The sequence below is a fragment of the Thermobia domestica genome, chromosome 3 (genome assembly GCF_964235325.1).
Source record: "Thermobia domestica chromosome 3, izTheDome1.hap1.1, whole genome shotgun sequence".
Lineage (NCBI taxonomy): Eukaryota > Metazoa > Arthropoda > Insecta > Zygentoma > Lepismatidae > Thermobia > Thermobia domestica.
In genome coordinates, this window is record NC_137456.1 from 59,643,043 (window position 1) to 59,668,202 (window position 25,160).

A 25,160-nucleotide genomic window follows, 5' to 3' on the forward strand; every position below is an offset into this window, starting at 1 on the left:
TTGAAGCCCATTTTATCCAGTATACCTGAGCGTCCAGGGGGGCTTTAGCCCCTATAGCCCTCCTTGGAACCGCGCCTATCACACCCTGCTGTTAGATTTGCAAGGCCAAGTACAGCACCATTTCTCCAGAACAGCAACTATAAGATGTGTTTTTTTTTTTTTTAATTTGAATATATGCAGATGGAGATTTTCATTAAGTGTTGAATCCATAATGCCATCAAGAAACGGGAATTGGCATTAAACAGCACACGAAGTGAACCTATGGCAAAAAATAACATAACCTTTCACACCATATTAATTGTCTAACTCATATTGTAGCCCAACGATCCTCGTTTGAAGTTTGTCTTTCTATTTTTTTTTAAGTTGTAAACCGATACCAAACATTATTTTTCTTTCGGAATTTCAGTGAAAACTAAGAGAAAGTAGCAAAAGAATATTGCTGGGGCCAAAGTTATGAAATGACTATGCAGATGTCTTATTTCAGAACTCTTCAGCTCAGAGCTTGTAACAATAGAAGGACAAACATTTTAGGAAGTCTTCTCGGGCTATCAGCCAGGTAAATGTATTGACATCCGACGTTTCGAATCCAGACGTTGCATTCATCTTCAGGAATAGTAATGAAGAGACCGGAGATAAGAGCATGATGACTATTTATGGATAGAGCTATGAGTGGAGCTTCTGATTGGCCGAGTTATACGCTGACTTCTTATTGGCTGAAGGATGCTAGCTCCTGAATGGCTATTGTTGTGGCTACGAGAAATGGCTTTGTTGAATGTTTTGTATTTTGTTCCTGAAAAGAGTCAACCAGATAGGGCTGAGTTGAAACCCATTGTCTCTATTAAAAGTATTCATTTCCCATGAGATAGCTATGGCTTTCTTTATTGTTCTGTCCCAGTTGTTTATTCCTTTGTTGGGACAGAACAATATTCCTTTGTCCTATGTTTATTCCTTTATTTGACTGCTATAGATCGGCTACCGACAGGTAACAGAGCAAAAACGTTTAGATAGTGACACTTTTTGTTTTCTTGTATCGATTCAGTGCTCCGCTCCAGCCACAGGTTTTGTCTACTCCATTAAATCTCTATTCAAACTGGAAGTGGTAGAAATTATCTATTTTTTAGATTCAACGTTGATCCCCATAGAACAATAGCGGTAAAGGATAGTTACTAACTGTCTTTTGGAATTGATAGAATAGATTCCATGTCCTCCATGAATCCTCTATTTAAACCGGAAGTGGTAGGAATTAACAATTTTGAGTTTCAATATTGATCGTCTAAGTACAAATACGATAAAAGATAGTGTTATAGTTCTTTTTTTTTTAAAAAAAAAAAAGAAAGAAATCAATTCATATTTTGAAGAAAGAATGCTACTTTCACTCCATCACTCTACTAAAATCTGAAATGATACAAATTTACTTGTAATTTCGGTTTCAATATTTAGTAAGAGATAGCGCGTAATAGCTTTTTGATGTAGGTTCTGCACCGAAAGACTTCCTTCGGCCTGGCATTGGATTAGTAAGCTTTTGAGATCGACTTCAAGAGGAACCTCTAATTTGGAACCATGATATGACGGTTGTTTTTTTTATTATTATTTCTTACAATCTACCAGACCATTGTTTTTTAAATTATTTGTCATTTCTCCTCTGAATAACAAGTATTAAAAGCTGTGTTTTTATATAAAATTTTCATTATGAAATCGTCATTGTATTTTTTGTGATAAATTTAACAAAGGATTGATACACAATTAACCTTGCTCCTCATTTCCGTCTCCTTAAGTTTCCTCACATTAATCAGAACCTAGCATTTTTCTGACTTCATTACACTTCTTCACCTTTACACCTTCACCTACATTTCACTTTCTACACAAAACTGCATGCAGTCTACAAATGTTGATAATAGAATGATGATACTTGTATCAGTACTTAGTATAAATTTTCGATATTTGTAAAGAAAATTATGTATTTTCTGGTACCGGCACAGGAACCACATTCTGATGGTTTATCATATGCCCCACAAAAATGCCAACTCAGGTACAGAAAAAGATCCCCCTGAACTGATTTGCCTTGGTTGCTCTTTATATCCAAGAATATCATCCCAAACGTAATCAATGCAAGATTTACAGGGTTTGAGGCTTTGGGGCTAAAGACTACCCAAATTGCATTATTTCTTTTTCTTTCTTTCTTTCCTTTTTTTAAAAATCTAATGTTAGTCATTCCTATGTGTATAGGCTTCAATTCTTCCCAAAAGTCCAGTGGTTTCTTAAAAAAAAAAAAAAAAACTAAGCTTTTCTGAGTGAAGCCACTCTCAAACTAAGCTTTTCTGGATCGGCACTGTTTGTAATTTATTTTCCAACAAGAAATCCATTCCGGCATACCTAAGTACGAAATTTCTATAAAATTAGAAGGCAGGAGGTGCCAGCAGTAGTAATTTCCTATCTAAGGGGTTACCTTGGACTGGTGCAAAGTAACCCCGATTAGAGGCTGAAACCGCCTTCTCCCAGTTTTATTTTCTTTTATGACTTTAAAACGTTTCACACTTCAATTTCAAGTATTGCTTCAAAGTCCCATTATACACAGTAGTATTCTACGAAACTGACTTAACTTTGACGGAAATTCTTGCAGGTGATATCTTCCAAATTTTGTTGACCTTTACAATGACTGCTTTCCATATCGCTAGAATAGCGAACCCTCCGGGTAATTAAAACTAAAGTTAACCACCAACATTATAACCAAAATACACTTAGAGAAATGTTTTATCTTATGATGGAGTTGAAACTTTCTCTTTACAGTTCATAGTTTTACCGACAGAGGACTGTGCAACTCTTTTCATATTTAGTGCAAAGTTACACTTGAGATACAAAGTAACCCTATCTTACGGTATAGTAGTGCAATCCACAGTCATATTGCGACGAAAAGTTGGAGTTAAAAGTACCGAAAGTCTCCAGACTTAGGTCTAACAAAAGTAATCTTTTAGCTATTCTTGGGAAAGTAGCCAAATTTAACCTCTATATCAAGTCAGGTCGGAACATGCAACTGCCAAGACAAAGTAAAAAGCAAATGCTGAAAACTACTTTGAGGGGCTAGTCAAAAAATTTGCAACAAGTATTTTGTACGTCTTGATGTGTTCCCAAGGGTACTTTTATGAGTAGTATCATTGTTCATACTTTCTCAGTTTTCATAATCGCTCATGCCTAATCGAGTGACCTGAGCCGTTCGTTCTCGTTGGCAAAAGCAAGACAAAGTAGCACGTTCGAGCAGAGCCGGATCCAGAATTTTCTGATTGGGGATGCACCAATAACTGCCAGTATATTTGAATTAAATTTAAATTTTTAAAATGCCTTTAGGCATCTGTGATGTGAACGAGGAATTGCTCTGCAAATGCTCATTTACTGATCTCGGGGAATTGAAACCATGACTTTCCGAGTGTAAAGCCAACGGTTTACCGACTGAGCCACTGTTGCTTTGTATCAGTATAAGTTTCACTGTATAATTAATCTGTTGCTTTAGATTAGGAATTTTTTAAATCATAGACACTTATATCGTACAGAATCCTTGTGAAAATGTTGCCCTGCTCATTTTAAATAATGTATATTTACAACGAAAGTGGGGTGCAGTGCACCAGTGCACCCTCTCTAAATCCGGCCCTGTGTTCGAGTTACGCTTGCTAGGGAAGGAAAGCTCGCCTAATATATCATATTTATTATTATTATGTATAAATTCTGATTTTTTCATTTATCCTACAGAGCATGGTTTGCAAGTCCATATCATTGCTGAAAGTGATGTCCGACTTCAAGAAAAACAACCAATCCACAAAATATAAATATGAGACGCGAAATATGCTGAAAGAATTAGTAATCAACATAGAAATGATTCCCTTCTTCGTCATCATTCCAATGCTAATAGTTTTTATCTTCTTTGTTAAGAGAAATACGTTATGCAATAAGTACACGCACATACCGCACACACACACACACACGCAGATATATTACTATAATTGTAGTTCATAGTGTTGTATACGGTAATGGTATGATAGTAGGCCTACTGCTCAGCGACGAATTGATTCGCAGGTAAACATGTCTATTATATTGAATTAAGAAAAAAAAAAAAAAGCCTTGAAGTTTCCAGTGCATGAATTGTCTTTTTGTTTCGGAATGATACTGGAAGATCCACGTTTCGTCATTAGTGGCGATTTTAGTTAACAAGTCTGGTTCTACTTTCAGATATTTTATTGTGTCACTACACACGAGCTTCCCGAAGTCGTTTTGCTCCTGTGTGAACTTTTACGGCATCATTTTAGTCCAAACTCTGCGCATGTTCAAGTGGTCGTACAGAATTGTGCGGACAGGGATTTTATCGATGGTCACCATGTCTGCTATCAATTCGAATGCTGAGCCTGCTAACTTTCCGGACAATGTCCGTCATTCTTGCAACATTTTTCTCTGTTGCTGTGACAAAACGTCACGGTCTTTCATCATCATCAACATTCTTGCATCTCTTGCTGAAGCCTTTGTACCACTCAAACACTCGCGTAGGTGACATCGCATATTCACATATACATCCTGCAACAGTTTCAGACACTCATTCGATCATTTCTGTAATTTCACAAGGAATTTAAAGTTAATGCGCTGCTCAAGTTTCATACTTGCCATTCTTCCGGCGACGCGATTGCACACCTCTCGCTTCAATCGCTGCTCACAGACTAGATCCGATCCAGAGCAGTAATTCATGTATCATTCTCTTCTCGAGCGTCAAGGTTGTTCTGCGGGTGCGCTCCCCATTGCTTCACGTATACTACTGACATAGTTGCCAGTCCTGGTATTTTTAGCCAAGTCTCATATATATATGGTAGTTACGGGACATTTCGATATTCGGGAGATTCCGACATTTGTAAGAAGTTAGCAACCCTGGTACAATGCGACTGCAGCGGGAACGCTACAAGGTAGGAGTTTGTCTTCCGGCTACATTGGTGAGCTGCTGTACAAAGAAGGAAGAAAATATTGTCGAGTTGTGAGGAGTTAGGAATCTATAACTAAGATAAGTCGCAGTTTTTGTACGTAAAAACGTGTGTGTTATAAGATTAATAAAGCCGAACTTAAGGGCTAGCTGGCAGGTATGTTTACCGAAGCATGAAAGATGCTGTGAGTGAAACACAGCATGCTTCGGGAATGCAGTAATGGCACGAGAATGGACAACCCCCTCCAGAGTGATAGCTGCTGCTATCTGTTGTATGTGAAGACAATTGGGGGATATTTCGACAGAAATTTTTGGCAAAAGCATCCTGAGAGACAACGTAGGAGCACTACTGCGTTTTCCTTGGATGAAGTGAGTAAATGTTGAAACGTTTGCAAGTGGTTTCAAAAGGTATGATATCTACCCCTATAATCCTGATATCTTAGGTGAGGAAGTGTTCATATATGACCTGGAAGAGTAACACATTCCAACTATTCAAAACACTACAAGTGCAGAACAAGCTTCAGCAGAAACCACGTCATTTACGTAGTCTTCCCCATCCTTTCAAGATCTGTTTCCAGTACCACAGGTAACTTTATCGTTTTGTCGTTTACGTAGAAACAGGAATCCTACATTGAAATATCCAAAGAATTCATAACGATTTTCGTTACTAGCATGTTGCACTATCACATTTGGCTACGAGGGCCGACAGAATACATAACTAAGGCACTAAGGTTGTAAAAGGTGGAAATTGTTCGAAAGAAGCTGAGCAATCATCGTGTCAGCAACACAAACTCTCAAGCTTCTACCTCCAGAGCAGTAACGGATCCCAGCAATTATTGTAACACATGCAATGGCTTTCTCTTTGACGACATGGATGGCCAGTCGAGGGTACATTGTATGGAGAAGTGTAAGAACTGGTTCCATGAGCAATGTGTACAAAATGGGTCTGATGTACATTACACGTATGGCTCTTGTGATTAAGAGCGTACTCAGCGTAGTGTGAGAGTTCTATCTTGAACATCTGTGAAGCATTTCCCACTGTCGAAATCTCCCATCGTTAGTGTCCAATTCTCCCCCTCATTTTTCCAACTGGTTTCAATTACAATAATACGTGTTTCTATACACAAGTTGTCTGCTCATTAATATTATGAGCTCATTTTGTGATTTACAGATCGTGGAAGTATTCATGTATACATTTTGTCTCTTTTTCCCAGTTAAATTGCAATTTTCAGTTCATATTATTACCAGTGTTTCCTTAGCGTGTCGAAATGTCCCGTAACTACCCTATATATATATATATATATATATATATATATATATATATATATATACCAATAACTGCAAACTCACCAGGTTTTCTGTCCCTTTTACACGGTGGTTTGTTTACGGTGCTCTCTTCTGAAAGCGTGTGGCATTGTTCTGTAACAAACGAACACCTCGCATATTGTAACACAGAACTCTTTTCTTGCTTTACACAGGGATGCCCACAAAGGGGGGCTATGACGCAAACTGCGTCATTGAAATATTTGGGGGGTTAAAAATCTATATAAATGTGTTTGAGGGGGTGTAAAAATTAATCGAAAAGATTTTTTTTCATGGAAGAACACCTACGGATAGACAATTGAGTGGATGCGTCATTGACATGAGGGGGGGGGGGCACCACTGCTTTACATGTATTTTTCACACAAGTTTGCGGTTATTTTCATGTATCTCCCATGTTTGTACGTGTAATACTTTTCACAATATAGCCTTTTGAAAACGAATTAATCATTTATAGTATCCCTGTATTGTAAAATTTCACCCAGTCTACCATATATTTGAAAAATAGAAAAGGTAATGTTTTTGTTTATTATGTTGTACCATTGTAATTGTCTTCGGAATTGTGGAAGCGATATAACTTTTGCATAATATCCTAAGGCAGTGACAAGTGAACTACGGACTGTGGGCACCTCTGAGAATTAGTGCATCCTAGTTCGAACCAGAATATGACAAACTTTTAAAAAAGCATTCAGAATTTCATTCAACACATTTACCTACATAATATTTCAATTGTTAACAGGGTTTAGTATTACAATAATTTTGTAAAAATATACCATTGTTGGTTTTAATAAATCATATTGGCCTGGCTACATTTTTTCTATTTTCTTTTGCCCTATCCTTTTAAAAAAATAGGTCATCACTGTCCTAGGAAATACTGTGCCTGAAATACGTAATTTTGCTGGAAAGATTGTAAATGATAAAAATCTGTGATATTACAATTCTCTTCTAGTTTAACTACTTTCTAATTCATTTTGAGATTAATTTTTTAAACAAAAAATCTATTTTTTAATCAAAAAATCTTTTCTTAGTAAGCATCTGAGAATATAGGATAAAAATCCTATCAAATCTCACTCACTGAGTTTAGAATATAAGGTAGGTAAGGTTGTGTGTAGATTAAACTGAAAACAAAACAAGGATTAAAATGTAATAGAATATCGCATATTTTTAAAAGAAATATATGTTTCAATAAATAAGAGAAAACGAAAGAAGAGCCTTCAATAATAACCCCTTTGATTATTTTTTTTTTAAATAAATAAAATTTATTTTAGTAATTAAAAGGTAAAGACAAACTAGTACGTGAAACAAATTCAATTCTCAAGGAATGCGAAATTAAAAATAAATAAATAAATAAAACTACGGGAGAATTTTTAAAAAAGAAAAAAGGAAAATAAATCGGGGTTGAGCAATTTTCCTTTCGCCCCGTTCGTTGTACGCAGATAAAGTTCCTGGAGATGGGTAGCTCTAGAGATGTATTCCATCAGTCGCCTGGCAACGGAGGAAATCTATTTAATCTAGGTGTAGTAAGCAACAAGTGGATGGCGGGGGTGCTAGACAACGTAGCTCGTTTGACCTTCAGTAACCAACCGTCCTCGTGTCATAACCAACACTATACGTTCTTTATCTCTTTCACGCACGCTCTCACACGCTTATACAGGGTGATTTTTTAAAACGTATGGATGTCATTTGGGTCTAGAATTTCTAATTGAAGTTCGATTTTCATGCGGTTTGCGACAAATGATCAAGGAAGGATGAGAGATTTACGGAAATACGTTTACTGTTTTAAATTCATCCGGGTAATATCGACCACGCCTCAAGAAAAACAGCAAATATTCGCCACTGTACCTTACAATTGCAATGAGGTTTTGGATTTTTGAAGTGAAATTGCAGAATACAAATTAAGTGTTAGTGAGGATACAAATTAAGTGTAACACCTATAAATCTCATGTTGAATAACTATAGCAGGTTTTTTGCTGCAAAATACAGAGAGATTTCTTGGGCGACCTAAGGACAGGTTGGGCGACATGTACCACAACACCCGTCCAAGGTCCGATGCTTTCTTGTCTTACTCAAAAATAATAATGTTTCTTCCAATTTATTCACTAGCAACCATATTATGTTCCTGTCTGGGGCAGAATGTGAGGCTAATTATTTTCTAAATGCCCTTTGTGTAGCAATAACTGATTCAGTTCTCAAAAACTGTTAATGATAAACTCATGTTGCTCCAAAGACCACACAATTCTCACTGTGTCCTGATCATACTCACACAGTAGCACAGAATTGTACAGCACAATTCCCAATACAAGGGCTCAGTTTCCTGTTTCTTGTTCACCTTGGCAAGGTGCCATTTAACGGAGAAAACTCCCAATCGTAAGATACACTGGCAAATATTTGCTGTTTTTCTTAAGGCGTGATTGATATTATTTCGGATGAATTTAAACCAGTATACAAAGTTCCATGTATCTCCCATCCTTCCTTGATCATTTGCCACAAACGTCATGAAAATCAGACTTGAGTTAGAAATTCTAGATCCAAATGAAATCCGTGAGTTTTAAAAAAATCACCCCGTACCTGATAACACTTGTTACCAATAGTCTGTTTTTACTTGAATTTTTGGATTTTTTAAAAAATTATTCATGTTGAAACACAGCAAGCCATAGTCCTTCGTGACCTCAATAATAATAATATTTTTGCGTGTTGTGATGATCCCAAGAGCTATGCCGGAGATAGCTTCGCTATCAGAGGGCTTCCCATGCCGGACAAGTTTTTCGGGGTAGGAGACAGACGAAGCGAGATATTGTAGTAGTGGGCAGCAGCTCTACCATTACCACACTGAGGCTGAAGATGATTGACATCAGCATGGCTCAAATGTGGACAAAAACAGGCAGGGATAGGATGTCTTCTAGGGCTGTTTCACTGCGAGGTGGAAGAACTTGGAACACCATCACTTTTCTAAGTCCCTAAAAAACAACATGAAAACAAAAATAAGGAAGGAAATGTAATATTAAGGACCCTAGTATGGAGCGTGGTGTTCTACGGATCAGAGACGTGGACATTGAGAAAAGCTGAAATATCCAAGCTGGAAAAATTTGAAATGTGGTGTTGACACAGAATGCTGCGTATAACATAGACCAAAAGGAAAAGAAATGAAGACGTATTAAAGGAAGCTAATGACGGATGACAAATGGTGAAGATAATAGAAGAAAGAAGAAACAGCATGGTTGGGCATCTTATTCGTCAATCCGGTTGGATCACTGTGCTGATATCATAAAGGGAAAGACAAAAGGGAAACCAGGAAAAGGAAGACCAAGGATGGAATATCTAAATGCAGTTACGAAGAAGAGACCTTATCAAAGTATAAAACAGCTCTCTCAAGGGAGAGAAAGTTTCAAAATTTCCATGTTACCCACCAACCTATGGTTGAGGTGAACAAGAAGACTGATGATCTTGGTTTGGTTTGACTCTGAAATACGATCTACCCTTAGAAACAAGAAGATAGCGAGGTCATTCTGAAAGAAATATCCGTACCAGTATACTTCCAATAGTTTTGTGTGTGTGTGTGTGCAAAGTCGTCTGTATGCAAAGTTCTTACTAACAAAGAAATATAATGACTACATTCCAAACGTTTCAATCTTTAGTTCCAATCATAATAGATTCGAAAATAAATAAATGTCAATGTAAACCTGGATCACATTTCGTAGCGTTTCACGTCAACTCGACGCAAAATTTGAGTATACTTTGCTGTAATCAGCATGGACATGTTACGTAAGTATTTGGCCAAGGCTTTTTTTTAGTAGTTTGATAAGAAAATTAGTATTTACGTCAACAAAAACGCATTAGTTCAGTTACACAGCTAATTATGTAACGTTAACTGATGTTTGAATTTAAGGTAATGGAAATTGTGCAGATGTTAACTGCAATCAATGGTTTTAATTTATCGATTTTTTAAAAATAAATTCCCGTCTGACAACAGAACAATCTTAGGCAGATAAATTTTAAAAAATGAATCTCTATGCAAAATTTGCGGCTAGTCACGTTCGATATTAATTTTAGGTTACTTCACTAGCATATATTTTAATCACGGTCGACCCTAGCCGTAGGAGATAAATATACGGTTCTGATTGGTTGAAGTTATGCACGAATCCACGTAGCAAACATATAGCACAAATCAAGTGTTAGTTGCTTTTGGTACTCGTGGCCGAACATGCTAGCGCACGGGCTAGTAATAAAAATCGCTTTTTACGTGGGTTCAAACCCGGCCCAAGGAAAGTTTTTTCTATTTTTTTTTTAAATTTTCATAACACTTTTATCATTAAAATAAGAGAAAAAATAATATTCATTTACTCTTGTACGTAATATATAATGCATAAAAAGTCATTTACAAGTCATTTACTTACGTCATGAAACAGCTGAGCGAGCGAACGGAGTTAGAAGCCCCGCAGAGCTCGTTTTGTTCCACCTTGACCATGATAATACGACGTGGCGTTACATTACACTCATGTGGTGCAACTTCGATGTAAATCTAACGTCATTCGCATCCTTGTGACCAACTTAAAACAGTCGTCAAGAGTAGCACGTGAAAAGAAATATGCACTTCACTAACGTGTAGCCATCTATTCTAACATGAGAATAGTAGATCTAACGTTTTGTTCTGAGCATTGGCAATATTATTTTGTGGTTTTGATCCGTGACTTTCACTATCAGTATATGTTGCAACACTGAAATCACTAGACTTTAATTCACGATGCTAAAGTGCGGTATTTCCGCTTGTTTGTGACGGAGAATATCATGTCTAGGGTTTCTTCGAAGTTCTGTTTCTCTCTCACAGTTTAATTCCAACAATTCGTTCACGATCATACACTTTCATTAATCAACCATCTCCTTTAGTTTTTTGGATACAATCGAGTGGGACATAAAACTAAAAACTTCATTTTCACTTTTAAGGTGTTCTCGGTGCTATGCTAAACGGTGCTTGAGTAGTGCGACGTTGCCAGAATAGTGTTGAGTGTTTGCTGATGTCAGATAATAAAGGAAGTAATCATGGAATTCTGCTTGGATACTTACTGAAGATATTCATTTTCGACCCTTACCGCAATTCACAGCTAAGTTCTGCTCCTCAAACTGCATCGCTAGAATCTAGGATTTTTTTATTATGGCTGTCAGAGTAAACGTACAAATTTGGCAACAACGCATTATGGCGTTCTGCGTAAGTTTCTTCTCAAAATCTATTTCCTTAAGTGTAAAGTAATATTTAAATAAAATATGAAACATAATATGGAAAACGGTCAAACAATATATCTATTTCGTAATAAGGTCGTTATTTTAAAGTATTTTACACATATAAATAACATTTCATAAAACTGAGCACTTCTAGTAAAATCTAATAGCAAGTGCCACCTTGTGTGCTCATTGTAAAACAAATCAAATATTTTCTTTTATTTGTTATCTTTTTTCGATATCATAAGACACAACCAAATGAATCAGTGTTTTGTATTGTAGCTGAAACATAACTCTATCTTATAGTAGAATATTTATAATATGTAACGTTTCATTGCGCAGTAGTTAAGGAAATTAGCTAAAATGTGTACCGACTTCCGGGTGGTAAACCACCTTAAAATAACTTATGTTGTAATAAGGTTTGTCATAACACGTCTTTGGAAAAAAGAAATGCGGTTTACAAAACTAGTACAACCTGACAACAACTATAGTATATGAAGATGATAATGTACTTACCCTTTCCAACCCAGAATTGTCAGCATTCCACGAAATGACTGGTATTCCAAGGTATCCAGTGAGTTGAAGAAAATATTGAGCAGAGGCAGTGTCTCTTCCATACTCTTCGTAGTTGGTGATAAACAAAATGGCCGATACATCGGTTAATTTTTTACATAATGCATCCAAAATTTCTGAAAGGAAAAAAAAAAAGAAAAATACAATTAACATTATTTCAAAATGTATTATATACTGTCTTAAGAGTTTCAGTTATTTAATGATAAAGTGAATAGGTAATTACTACCACATGTAATTGAAAATTAACCCTTTTAATCAGGGATGGATTAACAATTAAGCAAAATAATTGCATGCTTACAGCTTCAAGGAAAGAGACCACTACAGAAATATTCCATAGCGAATAAATTTCCCATGGTTCATGGGTCATATGGTGCAATATTGCAAATAGTGTAGCTGAACAAGAATCGAGGAAACGAGGCTCCCCACATTCACTTCTTGGCAAAAATGAGATGTTCGTCAAATTTTAATGCCTATAAATGGAAATTTTCTTGCGCAAGAAAAGCAAATGTTAATATGAATGGTATATATTACAAACTATTTCGTGTTGATATTTGCTCTTCTTTTTCCACAAGAAAACACCCATTTATAAACGTTAAAATTGAAGAGTGTCTCATTTTTGCCACAAAGTGACATTGGCCCTTTTAGACCCAAGACATATATATATATATATATAATCCAAATATCCACGTTTCAGAATCCTGCGGTATTTCTGCAACAATTTTTATAGAGGTAGTAGTGAGTACTTCAAATTATATGGCCGTAGAAAAACTTCCTCTATAAAAATTGTTGCGAGGGTACCTTAGGATTCTGAAACATGTATTTTTGGATAGCGCGGTAGGTCCCATAGTTTTGGAGCTATGGAGCTTTAAAGTTCATTTTTTTTATGTTTTCGACAGCCTATAACTCCGAAAGGAAGCATTTGTGCACTCAGGTTGGTCTATACTTTTTGTCTTATCTTGGTGTCAGGAATCACCTCCCAAACGTTGTCGGTGTTGTTTTGAAACACCCTATATATTCAGAAAGTATAGACGTTTGCCAAGGGTCATGAAATCGCATGAAAAATTTCCCTTACATAAATAAGATCGTGGGGAAACTTTGTATGCAGTCTCCAGTCTGTTAAATTTGTACACTGAGAAAAAAATTGTAGGTGGCGTACTTAAAAAGATAGGTTGCATGTGTAATTCCTGTAGTTTTTGGACTTAACGTACAGCAGACGTATAACTGAAAACGCATGTTTTACAATACCTTCTGTATAAGTGTTCCATCTATACGTACTTTCCGTATGAAACAATGTAGGCGGTCAGGATCTCACATACAAATGGACGTATATAACATATAGCTGACGACGGTAACATAAGTATATACAACGGCATGATGTAACATCTAAGGGCAGCAGGGAGTAATCTACACCCCCCCAACACTTCCTAACACCCCTCCAAATTTCTTTACACACACCCCTGGATGGAAAAGGAATACTTTCCCAAATCCAATTGTATCAATCAGTATCATATAGGTTATTTATTATATCAAGTTTTAAAAGGCTTAGCGTTTAAAAAAGAAGGCAATATTCTTATTTATTTCGCTTCAAAATTTGAAGCGACCTCGTTCTCATGTACGGCTTCGAGAACCACACGACCTTATTGTTTCGGGCGGTATTTCCATCAAAACAATTGACGAAACAGACCTGCTCATGCCTACCCTCCTGGGCTCCGCGGTCGTTTCCGACAAAAGATTGATGGACAGATGCAGATGACTGAAATTGGCAACGTCTTGAGCGGTCATTCACCTACCTCCTCCTCAATAAAGAAAAATGTGACAATATAGTACCAGATTCAGTCGGTAAGTGCTACTCTGCAACAGGCTCGCAATCAGAGGGGGGGCTAGGGAGGGCCTGGCTCTCCCTAAATTTTTCATGTCCTCTCCAGACTTCAATACAAAATGCACAATTTAGATATTTGTAAGAGAATTTTTAATGTCTTGGCCCCTCCTAACATATTCATGGCCCCCAAAGCTCTGTGGCTGGTTTCGATCCTGCTCTGCAAATGGTGTTTCAACGGACGGACGTTAGAAGGGTGTAGTAAAAACGTTTCTAGAAATGAAGAGATTAATCGAAGTAAGAATTATATATTTTTTAAACTGAGTCTAATGTTATGCGGGAACGCATTTGGCGCTAGCTTAATTTTTTGTAAAGTATATTTTTATTCATGTAAATTCATTGAGCGGAACAGGGCTCATAGCGAGTCACTTCTTTAACTAAAATTTACTTTTTTTTCAAGTTGGTCACTAAAAGTAACTTTTTTTCAAATTTGTCAATAAAAGTTACTTTTTTGAGAGGTAAATTGATTTTTTCGTGTGATTTATGTTTTGCATTGGCAGTTTTCTAAGAAAAGTATAAAAACAAATGGAAAAAGGCTGAAACTTGTTACTCATTATCATTACTCTTCTGCAAGCTTCAGTACTTTCTGTCACATGTGAAACAGTCAGCTTTATTCTCACTTTAGCTTTTATTCTTTCTAAAGCGCAGTGGACGGTTGGTGGATGCTTAATTTCTCAAGGTCGGGTTGAGAACCCTTCTGTGTCTACTCTTTCTTCTATCATAATAATCTTTTAGTTTTCTCTCGTAATAGTTAACGCTCCGTTCAAGGTTGTGTGTGTGCGTTTGTGAGGTTCATCATGTTCGTCTTGTGTTATGCTTCTTGTGTGTTCTTCTTAAGAGTAGCTGATGAATTTGAATTTCACGTTTTTGAGAACTCTTAATGCTAAGTTAAATATAATGTCTGTGATGAAGAAATTCGGAAATAGTCCAGAGCTGGTTCCACTTACTTAGAAGCTTTTTACATCTGCTAAGTCAGCTTACCGTAACTACAAAGCATACTTAGAAAACCTAAGAAAGGAGGAAGTTTAAAAAGAAGAAAAGATGAAACAAAACAACAAACAAAGAGAGATGCGATGGAGAAATTGACAAAGGAAAAGAGCATGATGAGATTTTGGTCACTTTTTGCTCACTTTTTCGTGTGCTTTTGGCCATTTTTGGTCCTTTTCAAGTATTTACAAGAGACCAGACCACTATGAGTTCTGGGATTATTAAAATTAGAGTACATTAAAAAAGACAAAACAGATGATACAAAACTTTGTAAATTGAAAAACTGGATTTCTGGAAAACAACTAAATCAATGAATAATTTTCTTATGAGAGATATTCAGAGCCAATAACGTAGCTAAGAAGGAGCAGGAACGGAGATTGAGATCAAATATTACAACAATTAACGTTAACAACAGGGTTAGAATATTAAAATGAAATTCGTACTATGTACAGTATTAATTACTAAACAAATGTGATTTCAGCATGGGACGAGAGAATTTTTTCCCAATTAATATTTTGGAAAAAAATCACAAACTAAAACTTGCAGGGGGTGAATAAATTGAAATAATGGCAGAATTTTGCAAAATGATTACAATAATTCGTATGTAATTAATTCATATATAACTACTGGGTAAAATAGTGGTGGTTAATTCCTAATACAGTGAAACCTCTTAACGGGCATCTCTCAATAGTGGACACCTTCATAATAGGACAAACTTTCTTATTCTTCCATGCCATAAATATGTGTGATGGGGTGTTATGAGAGAGAACCCTTCCTTTTAGGGACATCTCTCATTTACGGACAAATAATCTGTTCCACCGATGTCCGGGTGAAAGGTTTCACTGTATTACTTAGTTTACTAATAATAATAAATGCTCAAATGTGTGAACTTACTTTATTGAACCTACCACTGCGAAGAGCTGATATTATTATTATTATTATTATTATTATTATTATTATTATTATTATTATTATTATTATTATTATTAGCAGTAGTAGTAGTAGTAGTAGTAGTAGTAGTAGTAGTAGTAGTAGTAGTAGTAATAATAATAATAGTATTGCAATAGTTGCGTAACAAAATATACTGTTCTCTTTGAGTTTGTTTAAAAATGTATATCACTATTCTGAGAGCACCCCCCTTTTATTTTGAACACCCCCCAAGTAAAAATTTCTGGCGTACTTACTGAAGGGCAGTGCCTATGTAGCATACGGAAACGTATGCTCCGTACTGATTTCTATAGTAAGCAAGAGGATACCGTATATTTGTACAATATACCGCTGACCGGAGAACGGATTTTTCTCTGTGTATACTTTCTGTACAACGTGAATGAAGAAAATAGATACTCCGTCAAAAGCATAACCTTCTTGGCGGAAGTAAAATAATAATAGTAAGGATAGAGGTTTCACTATGTTATAGCGTATGCTGAATTAGATCTGATAGAAGATGATTGGAGAACAATAGAAAGAAATGCAGAGGTCTTATTAAACGTTTGCAGGGGCATGATTTTGGAAGTAAATGCAGAGAAAACTAGTCGCCTGGAGCATAATACTGCAAATTATGGATGTGTCAAAATCTATATATATAAAAGAGAACGCACAAATCCTTTGTTCCCTCATCACGCTAATACGGCTGAACCAATTTCTTTCATTTTTGGGGGGTTATTAGGATTTGGACCCTAGATGGTTTTTATCATATCACTTTAATTTTTAATTACCAGTGTCTTGAGATAATTGACCATTCAAGTGTCCATAACGTACAAATCCTTTGTTAGTTCATCATAGGTAAAAATAAACGTATTTATATGCAACCCGCATGACCGTGTCACTCGGCGGGTTAACATAAATGACAGGCGATATAATGTTAACATTTACTGCAATCTACTATGGTTTTTTATCATATCACTTGAAAGCGAAAAAGTAAAAATTATCTAATTAACAAGGTTTATTGCGTTCCGGGGTGACCGCAGCGAAGCGGGGTGAACGCTGCTAGTATCAAATAATACTTTCTACAAAATAGGTAGTTTCAAATACCTAGGATCAATATCAACAGACCAAAACCACATCCACGAAGAAATTAAGTGTCGACCAAAAGCAGGGAATTCGTGTTATTATTCAGTTCAAAATCTCTTGTCGTCGCGAATTCTGTCGAGGAATTTGAAGCCTAAAAAGCTATAATCATAAATTTTACACTGTATGGATGTAAAATATGGTCGCTTGCACTGAGGGAACAACATAAACTGAAAATATTTGAGAACAAGATTCTGAGACGAATATTGAGACCCAAGAGGAACGGGAATGGGGAATAGCGAAAACTTCATAACGAGGAACTACATAATTTATACCGTGTACCAAACATTGTTAGGGCCTATAAATCTAGGAGGCTCAGATGGACAAGTCTTGTAGCCAAGATGGAAGAGAGTAGGAACTCTTTGAAAGTTTAGCTGAAATCCAATCGGAAAACGATTATTAGGGAGACCTAGGCGCAAATGGAAGGAAAATATTAAGGTGAATCTTGTAGAAATAGGAATATAAAGTAGGAACTGCATTCAGTTGGCTAAGGACAGAATTCAGTGGAGAACTTTTGTGAACTCGACATTGAACCTCTGCATAGAGTTAATTAGTTAGTTAATGATAAAGATAATGACCATAGTAATGATTCAGGACCTCATTAAAAACTTCGGAAATTAAAAAATATAGAAGAAATATTCAAACATAAAGGAGAAAAATACAAAAAGAAATAAAGATTAATTTTGATCGTACTATACGTTACGTTTAATTTCGATGGTTTTGTTAATTTTTATGGTATATTATTGTTTATATTTTGAAAAAAAAATTACGTCCCACGGTTATACCGGTTAGGCTAAAGGAGATGATGATGATGAGAAATGAATGAAATGGTGGAATGAAGAAAGTGGGAGGAAATGGGAGAACCCCGAGAAAACCCACGAGCACGGTGTTTGTCCCTCACAGAGACCACACGGCGCTGCGATCAAATCAGGGACCCCAAGCACCGGAGGTGAACGCTCTACCACCGAGCCACCGCGTCCCCTATGTTTATATTTTGAATTACATATACATACGGTATATGGGAGCACCAAAATATTTTTAAGTACTTAGGGACTTTAAGAGTCTTAATTCTTAATCAGTGAGAAAGCGTCTTTAAACGCGCTCTGAAGACGAAACTAAACCGGAAAGAGCATCTACATACTCGCTTAATAAAAGGGTTCGGAAGTGCGTGAAAAGATACAATCTTTTGGACCTATATTCAGCACGGTTCTATCATTCCCCAGATGAAAAAAGAACAGCTTGGAGAGTTGCTATTGAAATAAAGTGACCCTTAAAGCGGTAAATAAGCATTCCATTCCTAGAAAATGTGGGATTAATTAATTTATTTAAATATTGGATTAATTTTTGAGCTCTGTGACATGCTACGACTTCCCTACAAGCTTAACACTCACTTTTAGAATTTTTTTAACATTGCATACACGATAGAAACAGCACCGTGGTTTAGAAAAGTAAGTTTTCGTCAAGCTCCTAGGACTCTGTAACTTAGAAAGCAGGAAATTGATGTAAATGTAAGATTACTAGTAATCAGCGACAAGAAAACGATCCAAGCTAAAATATGCAGATTTTGGGGGGCCTAAAACATTGCTAACTCCCCTCAGCCCCCCTTGAACCGGCCCCCATACTATTATCCAAAGACTTGAGAAGCGCTGTATCCAAATTTTGGGCCCCAAAGCACACTTTGGGGGACCCGGTCCCCTTAGCCCTCCTGCAGATCGGCGCTCATGCAATTATGCGATATTACATAGGCAAATACTAATATGACGAAAGATACAGACAAAGTAGAAGTTAGATTAGTGTTCGTTAGTTTCCCAGCTTGTAGATGGTGGTTCTTCTGTACTTATGGCATACTTCACTTGAGTGTTTCTTATTTCGACAAGAACATTGAATTTGAACAAGACAGAACCTTTGGATCTGTGATTTGTTCCCTCCCTCAATACTGCTTTCTTCTGAGTACTAACAGGAGAAATAAGAACAGTTCGCGTCAAAGTTGGAAAGATCACATTAAATAAATACTTCGAACAAAACTGAAAATAATTAACGGTTATTGATTGTATTCAATAAAACAAGTAGCAGCGTCACGTGTGTATCTCGTGAAGGAGTTTGTTTTGTATGGCGTAATATTTTCTCAATTAATATTGAAACTGGAAATAAAAGTAGGTTTTTGTACTTCCTGAATTAGTAGACAGAATTGGCTTTGGAAGTGGAATATCTTCTTTAGATTCTTAATCGATTGTAGAAATGTGCTTCTCGTTATCTATTAGGCCCCTACTGTTTTTACTTTTTTACAATCACCGTTAAAAGTAGAAGTGGTTCATTTCTTTTATTTCCGGTTTGAATAGAGTTTCTATTTTCTAAAACGCTAAATCAATTTTTTTAAAAAAACGCTTCTAATTCTCTTGTATCGTTTTTAGCTTTAAGTAAATCAGAATCAATATCGGAAATGTAGTGAATTTTTATCACTTTCGGTTTTAGCAGAAAGTTAAGGATGTGTCTTGTTACGCATAATCAGTGGTGTATTTAGGGGGGCTTCCGGGCTTAACCCCCCCGAAGTATATCAAATATCTTGCAGAATTTTCACATTTTCAGGCAAAGCCCCCCCCCCCCGAACGTTAACAAAGGCCCCTCCGAAACAAAATCGTAAATACGCCACTGCGCATAATCGATTGCAGGGAACAGCTTCTAGCTATCTATCACCGTTTTTTGCTCTGTATTGATTAATGTTGAAACTAGAAATGATTTATTTTAACCATATCTAGTTTGAATATCACCTCCACCAACGTACTGGATTCCTAACCTTTTAGCAACTACATGCTGGCCAAAATTGATCGTGGTCCATCAAGTACTTCCTGAAATTATTTATTTTCTCGCGGAGGAACAGATACATGGACAAACAGGATAAATATAAAGGAGTTTGAGTATACCAAACACCTTATGAAATACAAATTGAACAGGGAGCATAAAATTCGGTCTGCAACTCAACCCAATTCGGAATTTATTCCGAAGTTGGTCGTGCGCCTGGCTTTTCGACAAAAGGCGTAATAACACCTACGAAAATTTGAAAAGCATCCATTTTTAGGACGGTTTTTAAAGGGTACCAATGGAACGTCTCTGTACACCTGCAGCCATGTTCGGAATACAAATGCTCATTACTTTCCCACAATCCAACCATGCGGTAACCTTCCAAGAAGTAGTTCCCTCCGCTTGCCAAATATTCCACGTATATATCCGCTTATTTTTTTTTAAAAAATAATAATAACTTCCGCTCTCCTTACATATTATCAAGCACACAAACGATATCAATTTTTCCCGATAATTTTTCAAAATTTTGCTAAAAACGGACGACCAACTTTGGAACTTAACTCTCCAATTCTATTGGTACGTTTTATTATTTTGCTTTAACATATTACCGTTTTAACTTATATGTTAACTTCCATTACGGAAATCCCTATTTATAGCGGATAAAATCCATGTAATATACGAAGAAAGGTCTAGGTATAGTTTATATTACCATGGTCACAGGAAGGTTGCCTGTGAAATGTTGTTCCTTGCCTCTCCTTTCCAGGCTGCAGGCCAAGTATTAGTTATTTCAACATAACTAACTAACTAACTAACTCTATGGCCTATGGAACCCAGAGGTTCAATGCCGCGTTCACACAAGGTCTCCACTGACTTCTGTCCTTAGCTAACTGCATCCAGTTTCTACTTTGTATTCCAATCTCCTGCGCCTAGGTCTTCCTAATGGTCGTTTTCCGATGGGTCTTCCAGTCAAGACTTTGAAAGCGTTTCTACTTTCTTCCTTCTAGCTACATGACCCGCTCACCTAAGCCTCCTAGACTTGACGACCCTAACAATGTTGGGTAAACCGTATAAATTATGTAGTTCCTCGTTATGAAGTTTCCGCCATTCCCCATTCCCCATTCCGTTCCTCTTGGGTCCGAATATTCGTCTCAGGATCTTGTTCTCAAATACTTTCAGTCTATGTTCTTCCCTCAGAATACCGTTCAACTCTAGGCCCTGATTGTTTTCTTTGATTTTCCTTATAGTGTATTTCAGGACAAAGTTGAATAATAATGGCAACAACGCATCTCATTGTTTCAGGACATTGTCGACGTGAAAGCTCGTGGACAAAAATTTTCCTACCCGGACTTTACTTTGGGATTCATTTAAACATACCTTAATTACTCTAATTAAGTTTTTCGGTATTCCAAAGTCTGTAAGGACGTTGTACAATGTTTCTCTCCTAACCGAGTCGTAAGCCTTTCTAAAATCAATATATAGTTGATGTACCGGGTTGTACTAACTATATGTGCTAAATTCACGTAAAACCTTGTTTGACATAAAACCCTATCCCGTTCTTCAATCTCTTCTACACTCATTTGAAATTGCAGTATTTTATACCTAATAGAAAGTAGAATTTTTGTGAAAAGTGATCTGATCGCAAATTAATAAGTTTCCCTATTGTGAAGGAAAAGGAAGACCTTCATTGATTTTAGCAAATCTTCATTATAAGTTCATCTTTTATTTGCAACTTGCTAATCAAGTTTATCATAATTTAGCTTCTTAGCTTCTTATTCGACAACATCCTAATCTGAAATTCGACAGCTCACAACTCGGGAAATGAAGTTCTGCACAATAAATTATTCCACATGTACAAAGCAGACCAAGTTCTATCTCCATGCCAAATGTGTTGAACATCAGATGAGTCCACCTGAGAGTTTTTTTCTTCGAAGATTTTACTAAGTCTAACTCCCAAATTTGATTATGATAACTCGGGAATCAAAAATTTGTATATTAGAAAATATTTCATACGGTACTAAGAAACTTACTCAAGATGCCAAATTTGATTACTCAAGATGCCAAAACTCAAGATGCCTGCCTTGTTTCATTTTAAAACCATATCTAAGTTGCGTCCTTATGATGTACCTTCTTAATATCTCTGATGAAGGAAAGGATAAATTGTCAAAACTTCCAACGACAAGGTTTGTGTATATTTAATTATGGGGCAATTAGGACAATAGTCCGGTACCTTACGATAAGAAAGCTTGTGGTCAGACTTGTTTAAACTCGTTTCATTTCTGCTGTTACAGATATAATAAGTGGCGAAGCCATAGTTGATTGAAGTGTATTTTTAAGTTCTGGTAAATGAATTGTAAGTAATAATGAAATACAAACTTTAAAAGGAATAAAAAATAGTTTAATTTATTGAAATAATTATCGTGGTAAGTTTTGTGGATACTAAAGTAATTTTAAACGAACTGGAATCGCAATATTTAATTGTATGTGTGTGTTACAAACTGTAACTCATGTTGTTATTAATATATACGGTACTGTATATAGTTCTAGTATCGTAAGATTTTGTTATTCATTCCTATGATTTGTTCTTACTTATCCAAAGATAGTGTCAACATTGTTCAGAAAACTTCTTTTTTTAAAACATATGAAGAAAAATAATAATAGGAGAATCCATGATCTCACTTTGCTTAAACGAACTTCAGTTGAACAACGTTGATTGTTCCCGATTGCTACAACAAACTTCAATTGAACAACATTGATTTTTCCCGATAATCTTAGTATACAAATGTGCATATATTTACAGAAAAGACATTGACATTATTTTCAACTTAAATATTCGTAATGACACTAAACAAACAAACACGTGTTGGAAATGTGTGGCTAATTTTTGAAGAGCTTCACTTGAGGAATTTGGAGCGAGTTCGTTCTCATCTTCTATGTCTTGCTTAAAGAGAAAAGTGTCACTTATTCAGACCCACTGGTGCGCCCACATACGCTGGTATTAAAATCGAAATTACTTTGAAAAATTAAAACCAAGGCGGGAAAACTCAATATCTTGGACTCTTGAGAGACAGATGTTGACTTTTTTTAAATTATTATTATTATTAAGAAAAGTAATTTATTCATGGAGATAGCTCTACATTAAATTTTGCGTTCAAATTAGAAACTTTGAATAAAAGTCAAATGGTGTAAGAGAAAGATAGGGAGAAAGACTGTGTGTGGTTTCAGTTTGTAATGAAGTGGCAACACTTGAACGAAATTGCTGCACCAATTGGAATGAGAGAGAAAGAGCGAGAGCGAGAGAGAGAGAGAGAGAGAGAGTGAGAGTGAGAGTGAGAGTGAGAGTGAGAGTGAGAGTGAGAGGAGTCCTATCAGAGAAGCAGATTTTCAATTTCAGATGTAGTTGCTGCACAATTCTATTTTATTCAATACAGGAAATTTTTCTCACTTTTACATTTGCTTTATGCTCGACTTTTAAATTATCTCTAAACAAATATTTATATAGGAGCATCATTCAGAAATATTTTAATTACAAGCTTAACTGATGTTCTAATTAATCGTTCTACCATGTTCATGATTAAACAGGAAAAGTTTGTCATCATGGGAAACAAAAGTTAAATCTCGATCGTTTGCATTAACGTTTGCCAGGATTAATTAGACCACGAAAACTTCTCATATATTAGAAACGTGCATAGTCTTGTACAGAAAACCCTGGGAGCTAATTCTGGTTTTAAATAATCATTCTTCACATAGTAAACCCTAATGTTGGGCTTGAAAAAATATTTTAATTGGGCAAAAAATATATTTATTTGATTGGTTTCATGGACATTTTCTTTCTGACCCAAAGTTTTAATTCAATGACTCTATAGTGTAGAACTAGTCTTCAATAAAACACATACCAAATATTTCTTAGTTCTTCAAACAATGTTAAAGAAACGTCACAGCAACAGAAACAAGATATTTGGCTTGGCGCGTCATACATCGGATACCTTCACTTACAAGGGAACTTTTTCTAGTGTCACACGAAATATGGAAGGAAACTATGGTCAATCAATTTGTGTTAGAGTACACGAAAATCCATAGGCGGGAGAAACCCTCGATCGCAACCGTTCCGTACTTATGGGGGGAAGAGTAGGGGCACTGCCGACACAACACGTTGTGGATAATGAGACGAAATATGGCATGAGTTCGATTAAAATATGCATAGAAGCGCAGTTAAACATATAGTATAATGTGACATTACATTCGACAATACTCTAACAAGTGAGGGCAGAGGAGGAGGAGCACGTAACGACAGAGGAGGAGGGCGGGTAGCGTGGAGTATAGCGTAGGGGAAAAGTTCCATAGAAGGTATGAACACATATGAGCCGGACTTGAGGGGAATAGCATAGTAATATATCATGGACATGGTCAAGTATATGGGTGGAGAGTAGAAAGGCAAGAGCGCAACGGCCCCCACCTTTCTGAACTTATCTTTCAATGTATAGTGGTGTATTGGACTTTACAGTGCATTCACATAGGGGGCGTATATTGTTGTCTTACTTTTATGTCATCATAATCATCATCATTAACATATGAAAATGAATTCCTCTATGTATATAACAGTCTATACACATCGGAAGTTACGAGGGAAGGAGGTCTGGACCCTACGGACAATCCACTCCATAGCTCTCCTTCTTCCATTTCTGCCTCACGGTGTCGTCTACAGGCTATCTATAGTTTGCGATTGATTATTTGACTGTGTATTGTTACTGTACAATTCCCCTGATGTCTTGCTTCTCCGTGTTCCTCAATTATACGACCATTTATACTTGCGCTTACTCACCCCCTCCTCTATCGTTATGTGCTACGCCTCTACCCTCACTTGTCAGAGTGTTGTCGAATATAATGTCACATTGTAGTATTTGTTGTGCTTCTACGCATATTTTCATCGAACTCGCTCCATATTTCGTCTCATTATCCAGAACTGTGTTGTTTTGCCAGTGTTCCTACTCCCTCCCCCATAAGTACGGAACGGTTGCGATCGAGGGATTTTCCCGCCTACGGATTTTCGTGTTCACTATCATAAATTGATTGATCATAGTCTCGTTCCACATTTCGTTTGACACCAGAAAAAGTTCCCTTGTGAGCCGTATTGAAAAGCTCAGAGTCTGCTTTGGAATTGCAGTAAAATTCAAATAGCGTTGCCGTACTGGGTGGTTAAAAGCGTATGGTCTCTAATGGTGAAAGGTATAACTGCAAGACAGCAGGTTGGTTTATTTGAAAATTAAGAGAACTGAAACTGTAGATGAGGTTAACCCTGTCAGTCGGCAACAGTAGATCTCGGGTGACATGATTTTCGTGTAATGATCTTTTACGATTTTAAGTAGCATTTTACGC

The 25,160-nt window shown here is 36.4% G+C and overlaps 1 protein-coding gene across 2 annotated transcripts in view; it reads right to left on the reverse strand.

Moving 5' to 3' along the window:
- LOC145680415 (glutamate receptor ionotropic, NMDA 2B-like) overlaps window positions 1–25,160 on the reverse strand; it is an 868,333-nt gene that overhangs the window by 536,552 nt on the left and 306,621 nt on the right. For both annotated transcript variants that reach the window (XM_081750925.1, XM_081750926.1), the window contains exon 2: window positions 12,002–12,174. In XM_081750925.1, the coding sequence (XP_081607051.1) occupies window positions 12,002–12,174 (173 nt within the window). The remainder of the gene's footprint in view (window positions 1–12,001; window positions 12,175–25,160) is intronic.